The sequence below is a fragment of the Pelobates fuscus genome, chromosome 6 (assembly GCF_036172605.1).
Source record: "Pelobates fuscus isolate aPelFus1 chromosome 6, aPelFus1.pri, whole genome shotgun sequence".
NCBI lineage: Eukaryota > Metazoa > Chordata > Amphibia > Anura > Pelobatidae > Pelobates > Pelobates fuscus.
The window spans coordinates 111,713,996-111,739,942 of record NC_086322.1 but is presented as its reverse complement, the minus strand read 5'-3'; the positions used below and the strand labels follow the sequence as shown (position 1 = coordinate 111,739,942).

The window sequence follows — 25,947 nt, the reverse complement described above, 5'->3', positions numbered from 1 at the left end:
TGCCGTGCATGGCACATGTGTGTAATCTGATCGTACAACGCTTTGTGCATAAGTACACAGGCTTACAGGACGTCCTGAAGCAGGCCAGGAAGGTGTGTGGCAATTTCAGGCGTTCCTACACGGCCATGGCGCACTTTGCAGATATTCAGCGGTGAAACAACATGCCAGTGAGGCGCTTGATTTGCGACAGCCCGACACGTTGGAATTCAACACTCCTAATGTTCGACCGCCTGCTCCAACTAGAAAAAGCAGTTAATTAATATTTGTATGACCGGGGTGCTAGGACAGCCTCTGGGGAGCTGGGAATTTTTTTGCCATGTTACTGGATTCTCATGCGCAATGTCTGTAGGCTCATTCGTCCTTTTGAGGAGGTGACAAACCTAGTCAGTCGCACCGAAGGCACCATCAGCGACATCATGCCATTTGTTTTCTTCCTGGAGCATGCCCTGCGAAGAGTGCTGGATCAGGCCGTAGATGAGCATGAAGAGGAAGACCTGAGATTGACCCAACAAGGGGAGGCAAGACAATATATCAGGGAACTACTGAACTTTATCCTAACAGAGAACTACTTTCTATTTGGCAATAGGTACTATAAGCAGATTAAAGGGACAGCCATGGGCTCGAATGTCGCGCCAACATATGCAAATATTTACATGAATCGCATGGAAGAAACATGTATTTATCCGCATCCTCTATTCTCTAAATGTCTAGTCTGGAAAAGATACATAGACGACGTATTTAGATGTTGGAGCAGCACTAGGGCCCAAATACAGGAGTTTTTTAAGTCATTAAACACACTTGATGCTAACATTAAATTCGCCATGTACTGCGATACTACGACTGTTCCCTTCTTAGATGTCCAGGTCCAGAGGGTACAAAATTGCCTCCATAGTGACCTGTATATAAAACCAACTGACCGCAATAATCTACTGACCTACTCCAGCTTCCATCCAACTCATTTAAAAAATGGGTTACCATATAGCCAACTGCTAAGGGTGAAAAGGATAGTCTCACAGGAGGATAAGGTGATCACAGGCTTAGACTTTATGGCCAAAAAATTCATAGAGAGGGGCTATCCCGCACATATAGTCGACAACCAGCGACAGAAGGTTGACACCCTTTCCCGACAAGAAACTCTCTCGGGTACTGGGACAACAGATAAAGTAGAAAGGCTCACACTTGTGACACCTTATACCCCACTCAACAGGGATATAAGACAGTTTATATTAAAGCACTGGCAACTTTTTCAGGGAGATACCCAACTACCCCCGATATTTCAACAATCCCCGCTCTTTTCATACCAGAGGGCCTCTAATCTGAGGGACATGGTAGTTAAGTCTGATATTGGCAGCTCAAAGAAACAAACTAGGTTTTTCTCAGAACCCAAGAAAGGTACCTTTCCATGTCTTAATTGCTCACACTGTAACAGTGTGATCAAGGGGGAATATTTTGTTCATCCCAGATCAGGTAAAAAAATTTACGTTAAAGATTATTACACATGCAACTCAGATTTTGTCGTATATGCTCTAAAGTGTCCCTGTGGGCTTCTATATGTGGGGGAGACCATCAGGCCAGTGAAAGAGCGGATAGGGGAGCACAAAAGGAGCATTAGGGCGGCATTACTGCACAATAAAGTGGAAGCTCCGGTACCCAGGCATTTTAAAATACATGGCCATAATGTGAACCAACTGAGGTTTCAAATCTTAGACAGAATCCCACCCCTACGCAGGGGGGGAGATAGACAGAAGCTCTTACTCCAGAGAGAAACTAAATGGATAAGTACCTTGGAGACTCTGTCACCACTAGGGCTTAATGAGGACTATGATCTCAAACACTTTTTATAATATATATTTCTCCGTATCCTCACTATTGTCTGCTCTATGATTTTGTGCTCCTTACAGAGGCTCCCCATGACCAGCATTGGTCCGTGGTTCTTTCCTGCCAACACTTTGACCCCTCTGGGTCCGCTACCTGTCGACATTTCAGGGTCCCTCACAGACAGGGCCCGGGGACACAATGGGGCTATGTGGGACAGGTGAGTTGCACCATCAAAGTTTTCAACAGTTTTATTTGTTCCCTCATGATAAAGTTTTTTTCCCCCACTTTTTTGTAAAATTTATTTTCTAAAAAACGTTTCCCCCCCCCCCTTTTTTGTAGAGTATAATTAAAGATAATACATTTTCTTTCCTTTTCATACAGCTGGTTGCCCAACTAGCTTTTTTATATCAAGACTTCCTTTTTCCTCTTGATCTTCTGTTACAGGTGAGCATCATGATAACTGTACAGTATACTACTCTGAGGTCTTGGTTTATGCATAGCTGTTTCCTATAAGTCAATTGATGTAGTACCTAGATACTAATTCTTGATTGCGTTCTAATTCACCATTAACATTTAATCTACATGCTTATTTTATCTTCACTTGTATTTGCATTAATGTTCCTACAATAGGTTCTCATTTGCATTTGTATTAATGTCACTACAATAGGTTATTTTTTCTCGCTAGTTCAATAGCTCTGGTTTTGTGTAACCAGAATATGTTTGTAAACAATAAAGTTTGGTGAAACACGCATGACGTAATGACGCACGCTGACGTCGGAATGCGGAAGCAGGACCACGGAGTAGACGCGGCAGAGTTTAGCCGCCAACATTTAGGATATTTAAACCCTGACATTTGTCTTTTGGCAGCACGGAGTAAACTGGGGCCATCGAAGGGACACGCACGTCCCGAGCGCGCAACCCAATTATAGGAGAGCCTTAGGATTGACTTTACTTACTACACAAGGATTGACCAGCTACCTGCTGATACAGTGTGGTGATCATCTCTACAATCATCAGGAACTACTTTCATCCCCTCCCATCACACCATCTCTCACAGACTGCAGGATCTTCTGACACAGCATAAAGAAATATACTACATTGGTGAGATCAACCCACAGATAGTGGGGTATATATAGTGCACTATATACTGGACTGCAATTGATCAGGACTGTAGTATTTTGCATTTTTTCATTGTTTTATTTTATCTTTGATTTTTATTTTTCCCTTTTTTCCCCTTTTTTTCTTTTCTTCTTTGCAATATTTTCCCTGATTGGATGTTTTTCCATTTTTTTCAATTTTTTCATTTTTTCACATGATTTTTTCGTCATTTGTTTTTCTATCTTCTCTGCGCTTAGGATCACCAATTAGTGTGTACAGATATACAGACTTTGAACTTTTCATCAAACAAAGGATGATTCTGTGTGTAGATATATGTAAATAGCTTGTGTATATAGGATGAATTATGTGTTACTTTGATGAAATACCACTATCTTTATGAATTATTCTAAAAACATCACAATAAATACTATGAAATCTAACACAGGTTTAACAATCAGGTTTATTGCCATTGTTTGAGTGCGGTATTCATATTTTGTATATAATGAATATTTGTATGACCGGGGTGCTAGGACAGCCTCTGGGGAGCTGGGAATTTTTTTGCCACGTTACTGGATGCTCATGCGCAATGTCTGTAGGCTCATGCGTCCTTTTGAGGAGGTGACAAACCTAGTCAGTCGCACCGAAGGCACCATCAGCAACATCATACCATTTGTTTTCTTCCTGGAGCGTGCCCTGCGAAGAGTGCTGGATCAGGCCGTAGATGAGCATGAAGAGGAAGAGGAAGAGTTGTGGTCACCATCACCACCAGAAACAGCCTTATCAGCATCGCTTGCTGGACCTGCGGCCATGCTGGAAGAGGATTGTGAGGAAGACGAGTCAGAGGAGGAATGTGGCTTTGAGGAGGAGGAGGAAGACCAACCACAACAGGCATCCCAGGGTGCTCGTTGTCACCTATCTGGTACCTATTGTGTTGTACGTGGCTGGGGGGAAGAACATACCTTCATTGAGATCACTGAGGAGGAGGAACGGGAAATGAGTAGCTCGGCATCCAACCTTGTGCAAATGGGGTCTTTCATGCTGTCGTGCCTGTTGAGGGACCCTCGTATAAAAACGCTACTAGACCCCCGGTATAAGCAGAAAGTGGCTGAAATGTTACTAAATTACAACAAGTCGGAAAAGATGCAGCATTTGCAAAATAAATTAAAAAGTATGCTTTACACAGCGTATAAGGGTGATGTCACAGCACAATGGGAATCTAACAGGGGAAGAGGTGAAAGTCATCCTCCTCCTCCCACGACCACGCCGGCAAGGACAGGACGCTTTAAAGAAGTGTTGTTGACGGAGGACATGCAGAGCTTTTTAAGTCCTACGCATCGCCATAGCCCTTCGGGATCCACCCTCAGAGAACGACTCGACCGACAGGTAGCAGACTACCTCGCCTTAACTGCAGATATTGACACTCTGAGGAGCGATGAACCCCTTGACTACTGGGTGTGCAGGCTTGACCTGTGGCCTGAGCTATCCCAATTTGCGATAGAACTTCTGGCCGGCCCCGCTTCAAGTGTCCTGTCAGAAAGGACCTTCAGTGCAGCGGGAGGTATTGTCACTGAGAAGAGAAGTCGCCTAGGTCAAAAAAGTCTAGATTACCTCACCTTTATTAAGATGAATGAGGGATGGATCCCGAAGGGACTGACAGTGGGCGATACATTCGACTAAAAAAGGCCTGATTAGATGAGCTGCCTTGGGCTAAAAATGGTCCACACGCTGCTGTATTTTAGCTCTGAATGCCGGTTGACTTGCGTGACTTATCAGCCACCAACTAGGGTTCAAGCCGCAATGTTTTAGGGCACTTTCTGCCTGGGAAACAAACATCAATTTTTATGGCCGCTGCTACTGCAGCGGCTGCAATTATACCTAATTTTTCAGGCATGTGTACATGCCTAATTTTTCGGGCCTCTGGTGCTGCACTGTGGCTTCAAAAACCAAACCAAAAAAAAGGCACATAACAGGGATTAAACTGATAGGAATAGTACTACTTAACACACCACTCCTATCTGGTGGCACATTAGATTGCACGCGCAGTGCCCCAAATTTGAAGTAGGAGGACCGACCAAGCATCTTTTTCCTTCTCCCGGTTCCTAAAATCGATGCCATATACACGTCCCCTGATAGGGCGCCAGCTTGTTATTCTCTTGGGCGCCAGCTCGTTATTCTCTTTTTCACTTCACTAGGGACACTTTACTGCACTATGGGCACTTAGACCCACTCTTTGTCTTGCACAGTGTTATTCCTAGCCAGCATTTGTGATGGGAAATCAGGCAGTCATCTAAACGTTTAGATTGAGCTTTAGCTTAGAACACCCTTGAAGGTGTTTAAGGAGATTAGGGCTAGTTTAGAGGATTCTTCTTAGACCTCTCTGGGTCTTTATAGCCCTTCTACCTATCCTGCATTTCTGGAAACTAGCTAAGAGAAAGGGAGGCTGTGTGTCTGTGATACATTTAACTTTATATCACCTTATTGACACTTTATCACTCCGGTCTCCATACTCTCTGCCTATACCCATCTATTTAGAGGGAATTTCCTTGCCCCTGCCAATATTATATAATAGGTAATAGTATTACCATTATTACACAATTAGCCACTATAGGGGCATGAGTATAGTATCCCTTTGTTATTTATAAATGATACAATAAAGACTTTTGTCCATTACTCAATTTACTTTAACAAAGGGTACTAACCACGGTATTAGGAAGCATTACTCTGCTTTCCCTTTCTCCCTCTATTATACACCTATGCTCACTAGGATTTGTAGGTATCACTTTATTATAGTTGTCTAACCTTTTCCAATGCCAGTTTTAGATCTCCTTCTTGGGAGATTTTTTCTTTTTTCAGTTTATTAGCGTACTTTCAGGGACCCTTGGTGTTGTACGTGGCTGGGTGGAGGCAGAGACCTTCAATGACATCAGTGAGGACAAGGAACGGACATGGCTAGCTTGGTATCCAACCTTGTGCAAATGGGGAGTTTGCGGTTCTGCAAATGGACTGTTTGCGGTTGTTTGCGGTGCGTTAAACGGGGAGTTTGGTCTGTCACTGTGAAGCGGGCGTAACCCTTACACTACCTGATCGATACAACATCATACAGTAGGTCCCCCCCTCATTATTTTTATGGCCCCCACCCACCGCTCACGGGTGGGGGCGGGCGGGAGGACAGTAGGTCCCCCCATTGTGATTTATGGCCCCCACCCACCGCGCGGGGGTGGGAGTCGGGGGGGAGGACAGTAGGTCCCCCCCCTTATCCTTATTTACTGAATATTCCCCTGTATAACAATGTTTGGCATTTAGTGAATATTCCCTATTCTGCTCTGTGTCAGTGTGTATCAGGGTCTCTGAGGACAGGTTTCAATCCATATCTGCCAAGTGACCCTATGTAGGGGGAACAGTCCCTATTCTGCTCTGTGTCAGTGTGTATCAGGGTCCCTGAGGACAGGTGTCAATCCATATCTGCCAAGTGACCCTATGTAGGGGGGACAGTCCCTATTCTGCTCTGTGTCAGTGTGTATCAGGGTCTCTGAGGACAGGTGTCAATCCATATCTGCCAAGTGACCCTATGTAGGGGGAACAGTCCCTATTCTGCTCTGTGTCAGTGTGTATCAGGGATCCTTAGGATAGGTGTCAATCCATATCTGCCAAGTGACCCTATGTAGGGGGAACAGTCCCTATTCTGCTCTGTGTCAGTGTGTATCAGGGTCTCTGAGGACAGGTGTCAATTCATATGTCAAGGTGTCAATATGTCATATGTCAGGTGTCAATCCATATCCATTGTGATTTAGGAATGTTAGGTGATTTATGCCCTTTATGGATTAAAACCAGACTCTGCATCAACTGTGTAATTTTCCATGGGAGTTTTGCCATGGATCCTCCTCCGGCATGCCACAGTCCAGGTGTTAGTCCCCTTGAAACAACTTTTCCATCACTATTGTGGCCAGAAAGAGTCCCTGTGGGTTTTAAAATTTGCCTGCCTATTGAAGTCTATGGTGGTTCAAACGGTTCGCGAACGTTTGCGGAAGTTCGCGTCCGCCGTTCGTGAACCGAAAATGTTGTGTTCGCGACATCACTATGTGTTGGTGAGTGAGTAAAAGATCTTTAACATGAATCTTAAGTGTGATTATGTTTGTATGTTTGTGCACGTGACAGTGATTTTGTTCATGTTAATACATGTGTGTACATTAGTTAATTTTTCTAATAGATGCTTTTCTATATAATTTTTACTTGTAGATAAGACATAGTTTTACTTAATTATGCAATTTCAGAGATGTATACACACACATTATATGTATGCATTTCTTCAAGTATTGAATTGTAAGCTATGAACCCTACCTGCCTCACGTGTCTGTTGATATTTATTTTTGCTCTGCTGTCATGTCAACCTGAGTTCAACCTTAGAGTGGAAAGTAAAGCCTTAAAGGTTTTTTTTTTACTAAACTGAGAATTAAAAGTGAACCCAAAGTGAATTTCAAATTTAGGCCAGAGAACTTCTCTTGTGATTTGCCTTGAACTCTCACTTTACTGTATAATCCTGCAAGTTTCAAAACTACAGTCAATTTTACGTCATGCTGCTGGTTAAAGCGTATTGTGAATTCCCGAAAATAAAAACAGTGAGAGCACTCAATATATAAAAAAAAGTTTACCACAGGTAATTATCCCAATACACCTGTAAACAATGTAAAGGAAAAACCATAGATTAGCACAGTTAAAATAACTTTTTCTTATTATACTCTATTGAACTCACTCACATGGTGCTGAGCCACTTAAGTAGCTGGCTCAGACTGAAAAGCCTTGTAATAATGGAAGGATGAGGTAGATGTTTCTTTAGATATGGTTAAAAGTGCAGTACCCAGCTTGTCCTGGAATTCCTTATCAGCTTACAAAACTTGAGGATACCAGATGAATGTAGAGATAGCAATTTATTCACTTAAAAAACACAATCTCAATAAAAGAAATAGAAAATTGGATAAGTCCTCCTCACTTGACCCTCTTCGGCTTTAAACCTTTCTCAAAAGTGTCCGTGTCTTTCCATCTTCTGTTCCTCTGTCTTTTAACTCCGATTTGGCGCCCAGAAGAAGAAAAAGTGAGTGGTTAAAAACGGATATATGGTATTGTAAGTGTATTACAGATTGGAGGGGGCTAAATAAGATGGTGAGGATATTTGAAGTTGCAAAAACTATTTTGTCTGGAGATCAGTTATGGACTGTCAGAAAGTCTTTATTTTTAAAATGTGTAAAATACTGGTGAAGTCATAAACTTATTTTTTAGATTACATTTTTTATTTCACCTGTGCACAGTGTGTGATGCAATACATTATAGGGCTGGAATAAAAAAAATCCAGGGCTACTCTTTATTTCAAACCCAGAATTTGACTAGTGATACAATATATTATGGGATGTTTCAGAATTCACTTAAGTTTAATTTAATATATTTTAAGTGAAGGGGTTGGCATGTGCATGCATATAGGAGTTTTAGCGTGTGTACGCATATATGGTTTGTAGTGCACATGAGTGTATAGGCGTGGTAATGTGTGTTTAGATCTTGAAGTCTCTTGTTGTCGTTCTGGTTTTTTAAATTGAGATGTTCACGTATTCTGCTTGTGTTATCTGTGGGTGCTGCAGTTGCTTTGTGTCTATGTTATATAGGTTATGTTCATGAGTAGTTTTTGGTATTGTGCGTGATACCTATGCTTGTGTGCTGTGTATGCAGGCTGCTTGTGGAATTGTGTGGATTCTAAATCACATTGTGTGTTTGATGTATATACGTACAGGTCTGCTTGTGGTACTGTATCTAAGAGGCTGCTTGTGTGTTTGTGTGTGGGCTGTTTGTTTTATTTGTATGAGGGGAGGCTTATTTTGCAGCTCTGTTTATATCTAGCAGTGTGGGCGGCTTCCCTGGGGTCCGATGGGGATGGGGTTGGTCAACTATTGATCAAGGGCTGGAACTGTTCTAGCCACTCTTGGCTGCTCTACTCCAGTGCAGATTTCTGTTCACAATTGCTGGGAGGAAGTTTTCTGAGATCACATCCTCTAAGTGCTGCAATTTGTAAACTGAGGATTGTCCCTCACTACCTGCAATCATTGTGTGTTTGATGTATATACGTACGGGTCTGCTTGTGGTACTGTATGTAAGAGGCTGCTTGTGTGTTTGTGTGTGGGCTGTTTGTTTTATTTGTATGAGGGGAGGCTTAATTTGCAGCTCTGTTCATATCTAGCAGTGTGGGTGGGAGGAAGTTTTCCGAGATCACATCCTCTAAGTGCTGCAATTTGTAAACTGAGGATTGTCCCTCACTACCTGCAATCACAGCTCTGTTTGAACTAGCAGATATCTCAAGGAACTCCTCCACTGGAACTCCTTATAGTCCAAAGCCTGTTCGACCCTGGTAGTCTTGAGTGTCACGGTACACCCAGAGCCCTGCAGACGTTCTCTGCCATGCTGTCCACCAGGGGGCTTCAGTATCTGTCTGCATTATTCTGCTTCCTGACCCCTTGCCTGGATTAAGCAGTACTGACCCACCTGCAGCCCTTTTCCAATTAGGGTCAGCTGCATCTAATTAGCAGGCTGTAAAAGCCAGCCCTGTCTGAAACCTAGCATCTGGTCATTTTGCCTGTTTGGTTTTTCCTGCCGGATCTTTGCTTCGCTACTGACTGATTTCCTGGACTCTGACCGTTGCCTGATTTACCGACTTCGTTACTCCGCTGCCAGCCCTGACTTCTGCTTCTCGTCTGACCATGCCTTTGGATTTCGCCTTTAATCTGTACTGCACTTCTGGTTTTTGCCTCCTTCCTGTACCTTCTCCTGCAACTGGGCTCCAACTCCTGGTAAACTGTTACATAAGTCCCCTGGTGACTGTACACGTGCAAAGACACCTCAAGTGCCATGCATGGTACATGTGCCATAGGTTGCTCACTACTGGTGTAGTGAGTTTATAGGGGTACTATGTGTATTTATAGGGAATATAGAGTAGTGTGTGTATTGAGTGTGCGTGTGAGTGCATATTGGCTGTTGTGTGTGTTTAAATGAGGGTATAGAGTGTATGTAGTGTGTGAATGCAGGGGGTGTAATGTGTTTTTATAGGGAATATAGTTTGTGTGAGTGTAGGGAGTGTTGTGTATGTTCATAGATGGTATAGAGTGTGTTTATGTGCTGGTGGAATAGTGTTTATTTAGGGGGTATAGACTGTGTGCCGTATGTTTGTGTGTGTAAGGAAGTGCAGGGGGTGTAGTGTGTATATAGAGGATATGGACTGATTGCAGTGTGTTTTTGTGTGTAGTGTGTAAGTGAAGGTTGTGTAGTGTGTATATAGGGGTACAGCATGAGTGTAGAGTGCTTGTGTCTGTAAGTGCAGGGGGTGTAGTGTGTATATAGGGGGTAGGATATGGGGCTTAAATAATTTAATGAATAAATTAATTATTAAAACAAGAAACCAACAACACATATTACCTTGCAGGGGGAGAGGTGACATGCTGACTCCTGATCTGGTGTTCTAATGGGCTGGTTATTTGGTCCCCTACAGAGTACAGACCATGCCTCTCCCTCTTACAAGCACTACTATTGCAGAGAGTTGCTGCAGGTTGCCATGGCAATGCTCTGACAATATCAGAGCTCCTGAGAGGGAGAGATGGAAGTTACCCTGCATGCTGCCAGAAGGCCCCACTGCTCACTTCCACAGTATCCTTATCTTCACTCTCGCCCATGAAGGTACAGAGCTCCCTCTGAGGGCCAATGCTGCCTTGCATGGCCAGCAAGGGGAGATAATCTCCCATACCAGTCTTCGCCCATAGTCATTACAGTCCAAGTAGCATTTGCCCAGTTTGCTCGATGTCTGAGTATATCTGTTTTAATTTAGGATTTGTGTACTGCAGTTCTTTTTAGCTCTGTGAAGAAGCTCGACCTTTAGCCATCAATATATTGGCTGTTGCTAATAGGAGTGGAGTTATTTGTGTGCTATTCGCTAAGAACAACAAGAGATTCTTGATCGTTATGAAGCATAACGAAGATGGTGATAGAACTAAAGAACATAATGGTATGGTAGCCTGAAACTGGTAGAGATTCTTGACTATACTTTTAACTTTAAGAGAAGCTGACTTTGGTATAGTAAGAGAAGCCCTACATACGCTTATGGCTTTGTCATCCTGTGCTTTGGATGTTAATATGACCCTCAATCTCATTGCTTGACTGAATTTCTCGGCATTTGTTGTCAATGAGTGGACATGATAGTCACAGACCAGAAAGCATTACTAAATTGATAAAAGCAAGAGGTCCAGTCCAAGTCTTCCTTATGTATATTTATTGAGGGAATCAACAAGGTTTCAAATAACTTCATAGAGTGTTGCTGAAAATAGGAATAACTGTTAGCCCCAGTAGTAATATTTTGTTACTATTATTATTTTATTTGGAATACAGGTCTGGGATGCTATTCATACATAAGATAATTATTATACTAAGTCAAATTCGATTTAATGCATCACACCACTTTGGTGCCACAAGTATTTGTAGAGACACATGTCTGCAACTAGATTTTAAATTTATTTTGAATATACAGTTTTTCCATATTTTTACACTTTTATTTTTACTTGCAAATTAATTATTTTCTGGCCACTATTTTCTCAAAAAACAAACAAACAAAAAGCCCTCCCAAAAAACTGTGACCTATATTTCAGAGGCTTAGCTTGAGGGTTCGCTTTGGTTTCTATTAATATAATTATATCTGACATATAAAATCAGATGCCTTTAAGCATTCCAAAGGTAACAATTCAAAAGAATTGTGTGAAAGGATATTAATACTGATTTGGAAAATGGGCTCATGGAAAATGCGTTGGTCTTCTAGCAAAACAAAACTGTGTGAGGAAATAGCAAATGTTCCAGATGCAGATAATTTATTTTAAAGTAGATGAAAATGTATTCTTTAGATGTGCGATTAACTACGATCAGGAGTGTCTTCACGCATTTCCTTTTGTGCTTTCTTGGCTGACAGTCAGCTCTAAATTTTGGAGTTTCCTGTATTGTTTAACACATAATAACAGATGCAGGCTTTTTGGTTTGCCGGTCTTCATGAATGTGTACTTTGTTGGAACTCTAAGCACTCTATTTTTCTCACACTTAAATAAAAAACATTGAATCTGACATAGGAAATTAAATTTATTGTACAGTGAATGTGTTCCTGTATTGTATGTATGATTTCAATTACAGATAATCATTTATAAATCATTGAATTATATATATATAATAAAATAAATTGCCATTCTCACCCCTCTGTGTGGTACTTTATATGTATTCCTCATTCTCGAGTCTGGGAGTCCCAGCATTCTAAACAGTATCTTAACTGTTCCTAGAACAGCACCCTTCTGGACAGACATCTCAGATGTCCCACTTGGAATCTGCTGAAGCCCCTCTACCAACTTACAGCTCCAAATGCTTCTCTAACAACTGGTACTACCACTACCTTCACTTTTCACATCTGTTCTTGCTCCTCTTTCCTTCTCTGAGTTTCATCCAGAACTGTGACACTCATCATGTCTTACCCTCCTTCAGGCTGGTGTTCAGTCTCTGGGTGGTGTATTTTGTAATCCTTCATTTATAGTTAGTAGTTTCCAGGTCTCAATTATATCCAGCTATTTTCTTGGCCTGGTTATTGTTTCAGCTAGGTACCTGATGACTGGTAGGACATATGTGTTGATGGTGTGGATCTTGTTCATGCCACTGAGCGGGGACTTAAGGACGGTTTCTGACTCTCTAGATCAGGCATAGGCAGCCTTTGGCACTCCAGATGTTTTGGACTACACCTCCCATGATGCTTTGCCAGCATTATGGGTATAAGAGCATTATGGGAGATGTAGTCCAAAACATCTGGAGTGCCGAAGGTTGCCAATCACTGCTCTAGATGTACCACAAATAAGCCTCTAGTAACAATTGATCTTTAAATGTATTTATTTTCTAAAACAGTATCATGCAGACCTCCTGATTCATTAAAGATAATTAAATTTTAGCCTTCTACTAGCAACTTACCAATGTTAAATAACACACTGGTGGCATTTTACTGGATAACATTAATACCGTTGTAAAACAAAAAGCGAGTTACACTGGGACATGAAAGAAAACTCTGTGAATTAGGGATAACAACACATTAGAATGATTTGGGAATTGTTATATCTTGTTTTATACAGGTAACGAGCTGAGATTAAGAGCACTCTCTTAAAGGGAAGGCTCCTAATCTCAGCTTGTTACCTATTAAAGACACCTGTCTACAGAAGCAATCAATTAATCAGATTCCAAACTCTCCACCATGGCCAAGACCAAAGAGCTGCTCAAGGATGTCAGGGACAAGATTGTAGACCTACACACGGCTGAAAAGGGCTACAAGACCATCACCAAGCAGCTTGGTGAGAAGGTGACAACAGTTGATGCGATTATTCGCAAATGGAAGAAACACAAAATAACTGTCAATCTCCCTCGGTCTGGTGCTCCATGCAAGATCTCACCTTGTGGAGTTTCAATGATCATGAGAAAAGTGAGGAAGCAGCCCAGAACTACACAGGAGGATCTTCTTAATGATCTGAAGGCAGCTGGGACCACAGTCACCAAGAAAACAAAACAAGGACTGAAAACCTGCAGCGCCCACAAGATCCCCCTGCTCAAGAAAGCACATGTACAGACCTGTCTGAAGTTTGCCAAGAACATCTGAATAATTCAGAGGAGAACTGGGGGAAAGTGTTGTGGTCAGATGAGGCCAAAATCAAGCTCTTTGGCATCAACTCGACTCGCCGTGTTTGGAGGAGGAGGAATGCTGCCTATGACCCTAAGAACACCATCCCCACCATCAAACATAAGGGTGGGAACATTATGCTTTGGTGTTGTTTTTCTGTTAAGGGGACAGGACAACTGCACTGCATAAAAGTTACGATGGACGGGGTCATGTACTGTCAAATCTTGGGTGAGAATCTCCTTTCCTTCAGCCAGGGCATTGAAAATGGGTTGTGGATGGGTATTCCAGCATGACAAGGACCGAAAAAACAAACAGGCAAGGCAACAAAGGAGTGGCTCAAGAAGAAGCACATTAAGGTACTGGAGTGGCTTAGTGTTAGGCTCGAAACCTTAATGACTTGGAGTGGATGTCTTGGGACAAAATCCCTCCCGAGATGTGTGCAAACCTGGTGGCCAACTACAATATACATCTGATCTCTGATTGCCAACAAGGGTTTTGCCACCAAGTACTAAGTCGAAGGGGTCAAATACTTATTTCACTCATTGACATGCAAATCAATTCATAACTTTTTTTTAAATGCGTTTTTGAATCTGTATTTTTTTATCCTTAGGAAAGCCTTGTTGATCGTTTTAATGCATACCTAATAAAGTATATTGATTTTTAAGAAGACCGTGGAGTGCAGCCTTACTTGAGGATATATATATATAAAACCCAAGATACCAACAATTGATGTGACATCAGGGGAGTCAGCCTCTGAGACAGACACGAGAAATGATACACGTACTAATACTGCTACTTTTTTAGAAGTCCCAGAGGTCGGTACAATAACCAGGAGTCGAGGCCAAGGAGACGAAGGCCAAGAACAAGGAGAAGCCAAAAAGGAAAACATTTCTGTTTAGGGGAAACCCCCACGCAGGAGGTAATTCCCATATTTAATTTATCTCACAGACCCCTGAAAGCTGAGGAAGTTGATTTACTCAGCAGAGACTTGACATTTGTACCCAGCTCACAATCAATTCCAGTGGAACATTGAATTTTATAGATTTGGCAGGAACCTGAGGTAAAAAGATTTTTTCAACACCCAAGGTGATGTAGAGGCTGGAGTAGATGGAGAAATATGTGATAAGCCTCCATTAAGAAGTTCCTTACAGTAACCAACAAGGAAGCCCAAGCAATGATGAAATATGAAAGGAAAAAACAACACAATATCTCCAAACAGCAGAGGAAGATCATTAAGGAATTGGCAGAGGATGCATCGATAATCTGATAAGGGCGGTGGTATTGAGGTAATGGACTACAAATACTACGCCGATGAACTGAAGAAACAATTGTCTGACCGAAACACATATTCACCATTGGAAGGAGATCCTACAAAAGCCATCCAAGATAAGATCGATGAGGTATTATCCATGGGCTTAAGAGCTGGATTCATAGATCTTAAGCTATATCAGTTTCTCACCAAAACACATCCTCGCACTCACATCATCTACTCCATACCTAAAATCTACAAAAATCCAAATAGACCCCCAGGACGTCCGATAGTATCGGCAATTGAAGGAGTCCTGGAGCCCATTGACAAATGGCTAGATTCATTGTTCCAAGGTCAAGTTGGGGAAGTCTATACTTGCATCAAAGATACCAAAGCATTAATAGCTAAAATCACAGGGTTACAATACGGTGAACTCAAACCTATCCTCATTACCATGGACGTACATAGCCTGTACACGGTGATCCAGCATGAAGCTGGAATTGAAGCTATGCGACAAGTATTGATACGTTCAACTACGTACCATTGCCCCCCCCCCATTGAATTTGTATTAGAATTGCTCTCTTTGACTCTGCACAACAATTACTTCCGATTCGAAGACAATTGGTACCTACAGATAGCGGGCACGTCTATGGGGGCGGCCATGGCACCAGTGTATGCTAATGCATACATGTTTATATATATATGGAGAAATTCATTTTGGAAAAATATGGACGCTACATTCAAGGGTATTATAGATTCCTTCGATGACCTGCTGATTGTCTGGAACAACACCATCGATTCAGCGCATGAAATGGTCCATGACTTGAACCACCTTGAAACCCCGGTCAGGTTCACTGCTAACATTAGCACGTATCAGGTGCAATATTTGGATTTACAAATCACATTGGAAAATTCAAGCCTCCAGTATTCATTATATACAAAACCGACAGATCGCAACACTCTTCTCCATTATCAGAGTGCTCTTTTCACAAAGAGGATATGAAAATCATGTCCTAAACACCACTTTACAAAAAGCAAGGGCTGCTTGCGCAAATGACAAGAAAAGTACTCATGCAAGGATGGTTTTCCCCATGCAATACCACCAGTCGACCCCCAAGTTGCAGTGATTGTACGGAAAAACTGGAAAATCTTATCATCTGACGCTTCCCAAAGTGTTTAAACCCTTAAGGACCAAACTTCTGGAATAAAAGGGAATCATGACATGTCACACATGTCATGTGTCCTTAAGGGGTTAAGGAGCCACCCTTAAGTGGCTTTAAAAGAAATAGGAACTTGAAGGATCTGTTAGTCCACACGGACTCCGTCCGAAGTTACACGCAATCTGCAAAAGAACAAATCCGAGGGTTAGTCAGATGTCTGGGATGTGTCACCTGTAGCCACATGACACCAGCCAAAACTTTCTGCCATCCCCATAGCAATAAGATATACCATATAAGGTACACTATCACTTGCAAAACCATACACGTAATCTACAAATTATCGTGCCCATGTGGACTTTCATACATTGGGAAGACGGAAACGGCTTGTGTGAGAGCATCAGGGGCCACAGGTCCAGCATCAGACTGGCGTACAGAGATGTACACCCAGATAAACCAATTGCCAAACATTTCCTTCAACATCGCCATCCTCTTACCACTCTTAAATTTGTGGCGATAGGTCATATACCTACATCCAAAAGAGGAGGTGACCGTGGAAGAATGCTCCTTAATAAAGAAGCATTTTGAATACATGAACTAAACACGGTTTCCCCAAGAGGACTCAGCGAAACACTGTCTCTGCATTCACTCTTATAAGTCTCAAGTTCCAGCTAGCTTAGGTTTTTAGTTATTCATTTTTAATTATTTAGGCGAACAGTAGTCTACATACAGTATTTGGAATAGTCACCTTAATATATGAGTCATGACACTTAACTAAGCCACAGTATAGTGGGCTAGGCTAATAATTGAGTGTCTCTGATTTAATTCATTACCCTGTGAATATTGTCTGCTTATCTACATATATTCATATATTGCATTTTTATATGTGTTTCAATTTGAAGCTATTTTGCACTGGCATCACTTTATCACATATGTTTTCAGTTATTGCACTTTATTCACCATAATGCACTTTATGGCATATGTAACTTTAAATATTTCCACTTTATAACTATCTATGCACTTTAATTTGCAGGGCACCTTAGTGCCCAGGTCGGAATTTCTTTCATTCAGACCGTTTGCACATTCATCCACATACACACAGCAGGAGCTATGAGTAGTAAACAACAGCTCCTATAATGTGTTCAGAGCATTCATACTCAGTTGCCACTTGAGTCTATTTATACAGTTGCAAGAAAAAGTATGTGAACCCTTTTGAATGATATGGATTTCTGCACAAATTGGTCATAAAATGTGATCTGATCATCATCTAAGTCACAACAATAGACAATCACAGTATGCTTAAACTAATAACACACAAAGAATGAAATGTTGCCATGTTTTTATTGAACACACCATGTAAACATTTACAGTGCAGGTGGAAAAAGTATGTGAACCCTTGGATTTAATAACTAGTTGAACCTCCTTTGGCAGCAACGTTTCCTGTAGTTGCAGATCAGACGTGCACAACGGTCAGGAGTAATTCTTGACCATTCCTCTTTACATAACTGTTTCAGTTAAGCAATATTCTTGGGATGTCTGGTGTGAATTTCTTTCTTGAGGTCATGCCACAGCATCTCAATCGGGTTGAGGTCAGGACTCTGACTGGGCCACTTCAGAAGGCTTATTTTCTTCTGTTTAAGCCATTCTGTTGTTGATTTACTTCTATGCTTTGGGTCATTGTCCTGTTGCAACACCCATCTTCTGTTGAACTTCAGCTGGTAGACAGATGGCCTTAAGTTCTCCTGCAAAATGTCTTGATAAACTTGGGAATTCATTTTTCCTTCGATGATAGCAATCCGTCCAGGCCCTGACGCAGCAAAACCGCCCCAAACCATGATGCCCTCACCACCATACTTCACAGTTGGGATGAGGTTTTGATGTTGGTGTGCTGTGCCTCTTTTTGCCACACATAGTGTTGTGTGTTTCTTCCAAACAACTCAACTTTGTTTTCATCTGTCCACAGAATATTTTTCCAGTACTGCTGTGGAACATCCATGTGCTCTTGTGCAAACTGTAAACGTGCAGCAATGTTTTGTTTGGACAGCAGTGGCTTCCTCTGTGGTATCCTCCCATGAAATCCATTCTTGTTTAGTGTTTTACGTATTGTAGATTCACTAACAAGGATGTTAGCATTTGCCAGTGACTTTTGTAAGTCTTTAGCTGACACTCTAGGATTCTTCTTCACCTCATAGAGCAGTCTGTGCTGTGCTCTTGCAGTCATCTTTACAGGACGGCCACTCCTAGGGAGAGTAGCAGCAGTGCTGAACTTTCTCCTTATATAGACAATTTGTCTTACCGTGGACTGATGAACAGCAAGGCTTTTGGAGATACTTTTATAACCCTTTCCAGCTTTATGCAAGTCAACAATTCTTAATCGTAGGTCTTCTGAGAGCTCTTTTGTGCGAGGCATCATTCACATTAGGCAATGCTTCTTGTGAAAAGCAAACCCAGAACTGGTGTGTGTTTTTTATAGGGCAGGGCAGCTGTAACCAACACCTCCAATCTCATCTCATTGATTAGACTCCAGTTAGCTGACATTAGCTCTTGGAGATGTCATTAGTCTAGGGTATCACATACTTTTTCCACCTGCACTGTGAATGTTTACGTGGTGTGTTCAATAAAAACATGGCAACATTTAATTCTTTGTGTGTTGTTAGTTTAAACAGACTGTGATTGTCTATTGTTGTGACTTAGATGATGATCAGATCACATTTTATGACCAATTTGTGCAGAAATCCATATCATTCCAAAGGGTTCACATACTTTTTATTGCAACTGTATGTATGTATATATATATATATATATATATATATATATATATATATATATATATATATATACACGATAAGAAAGTAAACTATATATATTTTATTAATATTGTGATCCTTGTCAGCAGGCAGCACGGTCCTCTAGGGCAAAACATGCACAGTCTTTTAATGCAATTTCATTCCAGGCACTTTATTTGCAAGTTTACACATGAGGCAGCAGCAAATGAAAACATAAATGCAATAATGTAACACAAATCCCTATAAACAAAAAGCCTAGCTCATCTGAGCACTAACTCACTTCAGATTCTACCTCTCAGGGGTTAAACTATAACAAAATTATTGGTTTCACCAACCTAGTTCTTTGTCCACTCTCAGCACTCCCAGTGCTCCAAGCCAGCCTTGCCTTGACTGCTTCCTTCTGCACTCCCAGTGCTCCATGCCAGCCTTGACTGCTTCCTTCTGCACTCCTAGTGCTCCAAGCCAGCCTTGACTGCTTCCCTCTGCACTCCTAGTGCTCCAAGCCAGCCTTGACTGCTTCCTTTCTGCACTCCCAGTACAACCTCTCTCCTACCTCCTTCCTGGGAGGAAGCCAGCAATCCCCCATTTTACCTGCCAGGGAGGGGTTTATTCCCACTGCTACAGTTGATTATCTGCAGCTGAGTAGTGGGTTGGAGACAGTCCAAAAAACCCTGGCCTGGATCTATGTCTCCCAAAAATCCCACTAAACTGTGGAGTGGAGCATTGGCCCACCCTTCTCTCCAAATGCTCCACCCCGGGGGCCCATAACTAAACATAGCTTTTTGTTGTCTACAACACAAACTACACGTACTTCCCCTGGGGTTCAAAGGCCTCTCTGCCTTCACTTTATCACAATATATTTATCTTTTCAGATGCTTTGATGACTAGTCCAAAATTGTTTATTTACATTAACTGTGTGTGTCTGTATATGACATAGTGTATTTGTGTGACTGCGTGCGTCTGATTGTGTGACTGTGCATATCTGACTGTGTGCATGTGACTATGTGTATGTGACTGCGTGTGACCAGGTGCCACTGACTTTTTATGACTATGTGCCTGTGACTGTGTATGTTTGTGTAACTGTGTGCATATGAGTACGTGTGCATGTCACTATGTTTCTACATATGTCTATATGCAAGTGACTGTGTGTGTATAAATGTGTAATCATGTATGTTGTTACTGTGTGTGATTGTGTATGTGACTGCATGTCCATGTTTGTATGTTAGTGCATGTATATGTGTCAGGAATAAACATACCCTATAAGGCAAACCAAAGGAAACCGCAAAGGAGCATGTACCAGTCCTTAAACTAGCCAGGCTAGAGCCTGAGACAGATAATTGAAAAGTCAGACAGAAAAAAAAAAGAGATAAACCAAGGTCTAGGATAACAGAGATACACCGAGTCTATAGTTAGACCTTGGTCAGTATGACAGAGAGCAAAAATAGTCAAATAAGCAGAAGTAAGAAAACAGTAAATCAAACACACAGTATAAACAAACTCCCAGGTAACAAGAACCATGACAAGTAAATAAGGACAGCCAGAAAATATATATACCCTATACTAGGTTGTGAACGGTTACAGAGGACCATAATTTCACAACATAGAAACATAGAATGTGACGGCAGATAAGAAACAATCGCCTCATCTAGTCTGACCAATTTCTAAATACTTTCCTTAGTCCCTGGCCCTTTCTTTTAGTTATGATAGCCTTATGCCTATCCCAGGCATGCTTAAACTCCTTCACTGTGTTAACCTCTACCACTTCAGCTGGAAGGCTATTCCATGCATCCACTACCCTCTCAGTAAAGTAATACTTCCTGATATTATTTTTAAACCTTTGCCTCTCTAATTTAAGACTATGTCCTCTTGTTGTGGTAGTTTTTCTTCTTCTAAATATAGTCTCCTCCTTTACTGTGTTGATTCCCTATATGTATTTAAATGTTTCAATCATATCCCCCCCGTCTCGTCTTTCCTCCAAGCTATATGTTCTTTTAACCTATTTTTTGTACGTTTTTTCCTGCAATCTATGAAACAGTTTAGTAGCCCTTCTCTGAACTCTCTCTAAAGTATCAATATCCTTCTGGAGATGTATCCAGTACTGCGTACAATACTCCAAGTGAGGTCTCATCAGTGTTCTGTACAATGGCATGAGCACTTCCCTCTTTCTACTGCTAATACCTCTCCCTATACAACCATGCATTCTGCTAGCATTTCCTGCTGCTCTATTATATTGTCTGCCTACCTTTGAGTCATCTGAAATAATTACCCCTAAATCCCTTTCCTCAGATGTTGAGGTTAGGACTCTATCAAATATTCTGTACTCTGCCATTGGGTTTTTACGTCCAAGATGCATTATCGTGCACTTATCCACAACTCTGACCTTATTTCTAGTTTCCTCCCATCCCCCCTTAGTGTTCTTCTCCCCTCCGTCTCTTTTAGTGACATCCCCCCCCAGTGTTCTTTATTCCTTCCCTCCCCTGTCCCTCAGTGCCCCACCCATCGTTTAGTGTTCCGCTCTCTCTCCCTGTCTTAGTGGCCCACTCCCCTGCCTCCCTGGTGTGCCTCCTACCTCTTTTGTAGTGTGGCCGAGCGGAGCAGACTGCGTTACAGGAGCCTCAGTTTCTATACGCTCAGTGAGCACTTCCTTTCAGTCCGGCCGGGTACAAGAATCATAAGCTCCTATACCGCAGTCCCCTCCGCTCGGCCATGCTAGCACTGTGCGCTTCCTGCCGGTCACTCTAATCTAGCGCCTCCCGGGCGATGCGCCCTAAGGCGGCCGCCCGTGCGGCCTTATGGACATTCCGACCCTGCCCGTGGACTATGTTTCTCTCCCACTCTTTCCCTTATTAAGACTGGTGCTTTTGAATTGTTTTCTGCCCACTACAGATTGCCTGACATGATCAACTTTTTGGGGGCTATACTTCTTGAATAAATGATCTTTTATGTTGGCATTCCAGTCTTTACTTGAGATATAATTGTTAATTATTTAAAGTTTTCCTGATGTTATCAGTGTAAAAGATATTTAGCAGGGCTGTAAACCTAGTCAATATTTTTCATTTTGCTTGTATCCCTTTATTTGCTCTGTTTATTTTTTCTTCATGTTTTTAAAACATTTGAAATATAGATTGAATATAAAGATAATCTCAGATAACAAGGTTCAGTGGATAAAGGGTCCAAAAATCACAGTTGCCAGGATACAGGAGAATTAAAATGTTCTTGCCAGTTCCAAGTGATTTGGTGCATTTAGTACTTTTTCTATTGTGACTGTGACAAACTATCACAATGAGCATTTGAATACATGACATATCAACAACATATATTTTATGACCTGCTGGTCATATCAATGGCCATGAAAGATTTAATTTTGTGTGGTTCAACTAAGCATGTTCTAATTTATTTTATTATTATTTTATTTCTGTTGAAACTTCAATATAGAACAGAACTAATATCAATTGCTTCAGTTATGCTTAGCAAGATCTCCCACACATATCCAAAATGTACAAAACCAAACATCTATACAACTTTGTGATAAACATTAGAGTCCTGTAATCAGCCTCCTCTGGACAAAACTGTGCTTGTTGTGCCCCCACTGTATCTTTCTCTTTATGATATGTGTTTAGGTAGTGGGTTATCATAACCAGGTAGGGGGCACACATAACTTACCCCTTCTATCAAACCTCTGCTTATTACAGAATAAATGGAATAGAAAATTCTTAACTTTCACAATATAGTGGAACTTAACTTTGAAAGATGTAGCTTACCAGGTGGTTTTTCCCAAAGTAACCCCCCTCTTAAACAGCAAAATATTTGGGATTCAGCTAAACATCTAAAAAAAAAGGATAAAATAAACCACATACTGAAGCACAGTATTATGCAGTGTAATGTGTGCTATAAAGTTACACTCACATAATGTAGCAAAGCTTGGCGGCTTGGGGTGCCTCCCCTGATATAGGCTGCGGGCTAACACCTTCTTTGTCTCCTTCAGTCAGGATCGAGGTCCTCAGAAGTTAAATCACCAGAAGAATATTCATTTGATTCCAAAATATTGTTAAATGAAACAAAAATACTTGAAATATATCAAGGTTAAAATGAATTACAATAAGTAGTCTAACGTGTTTCCTTCACTATTGTGGACTTCCTCAGGAACAAATAATAAATGTAAATACAAAACAAATGCTTGGGTATAAAGCAAGTAACTAAACCAACCTCCATATTCCCTTTAAATAGGATTAGTTGCTCTCAGTTATCGGTGCTCCAGTGGGTATGGATCCTTCTTTTCACCTTATTGGATAATGATACCCTATTTCAGATGCTTCTCAACTCCCCTTCTTCTACACAGCTGGCCACGATATTCAAAATATCCACGATATCAAGGAGTTCCTGCTGTTTGCCGTTTGAGCTCCAGCACCATTTCGGACGTGTTCCAGACCATGTGATCACGTGATTATGCGTGTCTATACTTCTTTCGTTCCAGCGCCATATTGGGTAAGTTCCACCCCTCATGATCATATGATCACTCATGTTCAGTGTTTCTTATATTCCAGCACCCGATAGGAGTGCGTCACTTTGCTGGATTATAGTGATTTATTCTATTAAAAGGAAATGAGATAGCCAGTAACTTTAAATTTAAATTAGAATAGAGGTTAATCCATAGGAGTCAAACTAATATTCAAAAGTTAGAATTGATAATAACTTATAAAATAATATAGCTTGCATAGTGTTTATGAAAACATTATTATAATATAGAACTATAATATGGAGAAAAAATTATAATTTAATAAATAATAATAATCAAAATAGAAGTATGCTTAAACATAAGTAGATACATAAATCACTATAATACAGCAAAGTGTATCGGTGTTGGAATATAAGTAACACTGAACATGAGTGATCATATGATCACGAGGGGTGGAACTTACCCAATATGGTGCTGGAATTCAAGAAGTATAGACAAGTGTAATCACGTGATCACATGGGCTGGAACACATCCAAAATGGCGCTGGAACGCAAGCGGCAAACAGCAGAAACTCCTTGATATCATGCATATTTTGGATATTGTGGCCAGCTGTGTAGAAGAAGGGGAGTTGAGAAGCACCTGAAATAGTGGATCATTATCCAAAAAGGGGAAAAGAAGGATCCACACCCACTGGAGCACCGATAACTGAGAGGAACTAGTCCTATTTAAGTGAAATAGGGAGATTGGTTTAGTTAGTTGCTTTATACCCAAGCATTTGTTTGTATTTAAATTTTGTATTATTTGTCCCTGAGGAATTGGAGGAAACGTGTTGGACTACTTATTTTAATTCATTTTAACCTGGATTTATGTCAAGTATTTTTGTATCATTAAACAATATTTTGGAATCAAGTGAATATTGTTTTGGTGATTTAACTTTTGAGGACCTAAATCCTGAATGAAGGAGATAAAGGTGTTAGCCCCCCAGCCTACATCAGGGGAGGCACCCCAAGCCACCAAACTATGCTACATTCTGTGAGTGTAACTTTATAGTGCACATTACACTGCATAATACTGTACTTCACTATGTGATTTATTTTATCCCTTTTTTTAGATGTTTATCTGAATCCCAAATATTTCAACCATTTCTCAGTTTATTACAATAAGGACCAGATTGCTAGAAAGGGTAAGTAAATACTATGAATGCAATTAAAATTATGACAAGAGAATATGTTATTTTGTTTACTTACCTTATAGAGTACAGAACATTTCCATCTTTAAATATTCTTAAAAGCTTGTTATCTGTAGTGACTTCATGGAAATTAGCACCCTTTTCATTGGCAAAAAACAGATCAGGTTTCCATATAGAATCCAACATAGAGGGGTCTAAATCTAATGAGTCATCTGGGTATTCACTGTACGCAAGACGTGGGTCATTCCATTTCTGACGCAGAAAGATATTTAGTCTGTAATCCTGTACAAAAAAAATAACAACATTATAGAACATTTGCTGTTAACTATTAACTTACAAATATAGATACTTAGGAATTAATCTAATGGTCACTGGAACTTCCTAGTAAATTAACTATTTAACTGAGTTTATTGAATACATTGAAATCCTATCTAGAGTGAGCTGTTATTATTCAAATGCAATCAACACAATAAGTCAAATTAAAAATACATTTATTTTAAATATGCGTACATCTGTGGAACAAAATCCCATCTACTGTTACTGTAGTAGTCTTTCCAACATTTTGAATTCTGGTATGTCAAATACGAAAGAAAATGTGTTAATGTTGTCTTTCCTTTAGCAATTTTATTATTGATAATGATAAACCTGTTGTAATAAAACAATATATGAAATTGGATTATATAAGTAAATATATATATATTTACATTTATTTTGCTTACCAGACAATACATTTTTATTCTTAGCAAGGCATTCAACACAGAATTCACGGTAAAAACTGATAGCAGCTTAGAAACATAGAAACATAGAAACATAGAATGTGACGGCAGATAAGAACCATTCGGCCCATCTAGTCTGCCCAGTTTTCTAAATACTTTCATTAGTCCCTGGCCTTATCTTATAGTTAGGATAGCCTTATGCCTATCCCACGCATGCTTAAACTCCTTTACTGTGTTAACCTCTACCACTTCAGCTGGAAGGCTATTCCATGCATCCACTACCCTCTCAGTAAAGTAATACTTCCTGATATTATTTTTAAACCTTTGTCCCTCTAATTTAAGACTATGTCCTCTTGTTGTGGTAGTTTTTCTTCTTTTAAATATAGTCTCCTCCTTTACTGTGTTGATTCCCTTTATGTATTTAAATGTTTCTATCATATCCCCCCTGTCTCGTCTTTCCTCCAAGCTATACATGTTAAGATCCTTTAACCTTTCCTGGTAAGTTTTATCCTGCAATCCATGAACCAGTTTAGTAGCCCTTCTTTGAACTCTCTCTAAGGTATCAATATCCTTCTGAAGATAGGGTCTCCAGTACTGTGTACAGTACTCCAAGTGAGGTCTCACCAGTGTTCTGTACAATGGCATGAGCACTTCCCTCTTTCTACTGCTAATACCTCTCCCTATACAACCAAGCATTCTGCTAGCATTTCCTGCTGCTCTATTACATTGTCTGCCTACCTTTAAGTCATCAGAAATAATCACCCCTA

At 40.7% G+C, this 25,947-nt stretch overlaps 1 protein-coding gene across 2 annotated transcripts in view; it reads right to left on the bottom strand.

Moving 5' to 3' along the window:
* Positions 1 to 25,947, bottom strand: part of GLRA3 (glycine receptor alpha 3) — a 258,672-nt gene that overhangs the window by 66,165 nt on the left and 166,560 nt on the right. For both annotated transcript variants that reach the window (XM_063460013.1, XM_063460014.1), the window contains exon 4: positions 24,523 to 24,746. In XM_063460013.1, the coding sequence (XP_063316083.1) occupies positions 24,523 to 24,746 (224 nt within the window). The remainder of the gene's footprint in view (positions 1 to 24,522; positions 24,747 to 25,947) is intronic.